Raw genomic sequence first — 1,205 nt, 5'->3', positions numbered from 1 at the left:
ACATACTTGAACTTGAGCTCCTTAGTCTCAGGATTGAACATGGTCTTATCAACATTACCAATGTTAATAGTACCAGGGCGGCCACCACAAGGGATGAAGAGATCAGCGGAGAAGTACTCCATTTCAGGGAAGTGATTCCGGACCTCAACACCGGACTTGAAATGATCACCATTCGGAAGAGTTACATCCTTATCGTCAATAGTGACCAAGAATGCCTTCGGATCACTTGACAACTTATCACGAGAGAAGTTAGCAACACCAACTCTGAGATGAGCAAGACGAGTGAGCTCCTCTCTGTTCAATCCTTGAGGATCATAAGCAACACCAGTACCATCACAGATAGCAATGGTCTTATCCTTGGAGATGAGAATCTCGTTAGAACCAAGATCACCATCGGGGCCACCGGACATGACCTTGGTGAGCTTAGACTCCTCAACACCCAACTTGTTCAGAAGCTCGGTAGCGTAAGGATGAATGGAGTTTGTTGTCATGGCGTACTTGTCATGGGGGATGCCACCAAGGACAGCGGACTTACCGGTAGTCAAAGACTTCCAGTATTTGTAACCACGAGCCTTGGCTCTCAAAGCACCCAACTTCATGAATCCAGCAGTATTCTCATCGGGACCGAAGAAGAGCATCTCAGGCTTGGAGAGGTTAGAATAGAGGCCGGTCTCCTTGGCCAGGATGCAATCGAGGAGAGCATCAACATAGCTATTGAAAGCATCACGACCACTGGTGTTCAAGTTCTGAGAATCCATATCCATGAGGATGGTACCCTTCGATCCGCCCTCAGGGATATCCTTGTTCTTCAGCTGCTGAGTAAAGGCCAAGTTGTAGTTCTCCTCCAACAAAGTAGCGCAGTTCTTCTTGTAGACCTGTCTGTTCCTGGATAAGATGAGTCTGATACCACCACGAGCGATCTCAGTGAATCGGATGTGGAAGCCATAGAAGCTCCTGCCGACGACAAGATAGACAGCATAAGGAATCCTGGAGAAGAGAGTCCTCGGACGATCAGCCAGGACCTCACCATCAAACCTCATTGCAATAGCCGAGGCTGTACCAGCCTTGAAGAAGTTTGTCATCTGAAGATGAGCGCTGAGCTTCAACAGAGTCTTCAAGATCTTCGCATCGAAGCGAGATCCAACCTGATCATCAACCTTAGCAGCAATTCCTCATTGTAGAAAGGCTTGCATAGACCAGTGGCA

At 48.0% G+C, this 1,205-nt stretch overlaps 1 protein-coding gene across 1 annotated transcript; it reads right to left on the bottom strand.

The window, feature by feature from the left end:
- Positions 1–6: 6 nt before the first annotated feature.
- Positions 7–1,157, bottom strand: Pmar_PMAR014274 (glutamate dehydrogenase, putative; the record flags this gene model as incomplete). Its single annotated transcript, XM_002782003.1, has 1 exon — positions 7–1,157. A coding segment is annotated over one exon (1,151 nt), but the record flags the coding sequence as incomplete, so codon positions are not given.
- Between the last annotated feature and the right edge of the window lie 48 nt (positions 1,158–1,205).

The sequence above is a fragment of the Perkinsus marinus genome (genome assembly GCF_000006405.1).
Source record: "Perkinsus marinus ATCC 50983 genomic scaffold scf_1104296940748, whole genome shotgun sequence".
NCBI classification, from domain to species: Eukaryota; Perkinsozoa; order Perkinsida; family Perkinsidae; genus Perkinsus; species Perkinsus marinus.
This window is presented reverse-complemented; position numbering and strand designations above follow the sequence as displayed.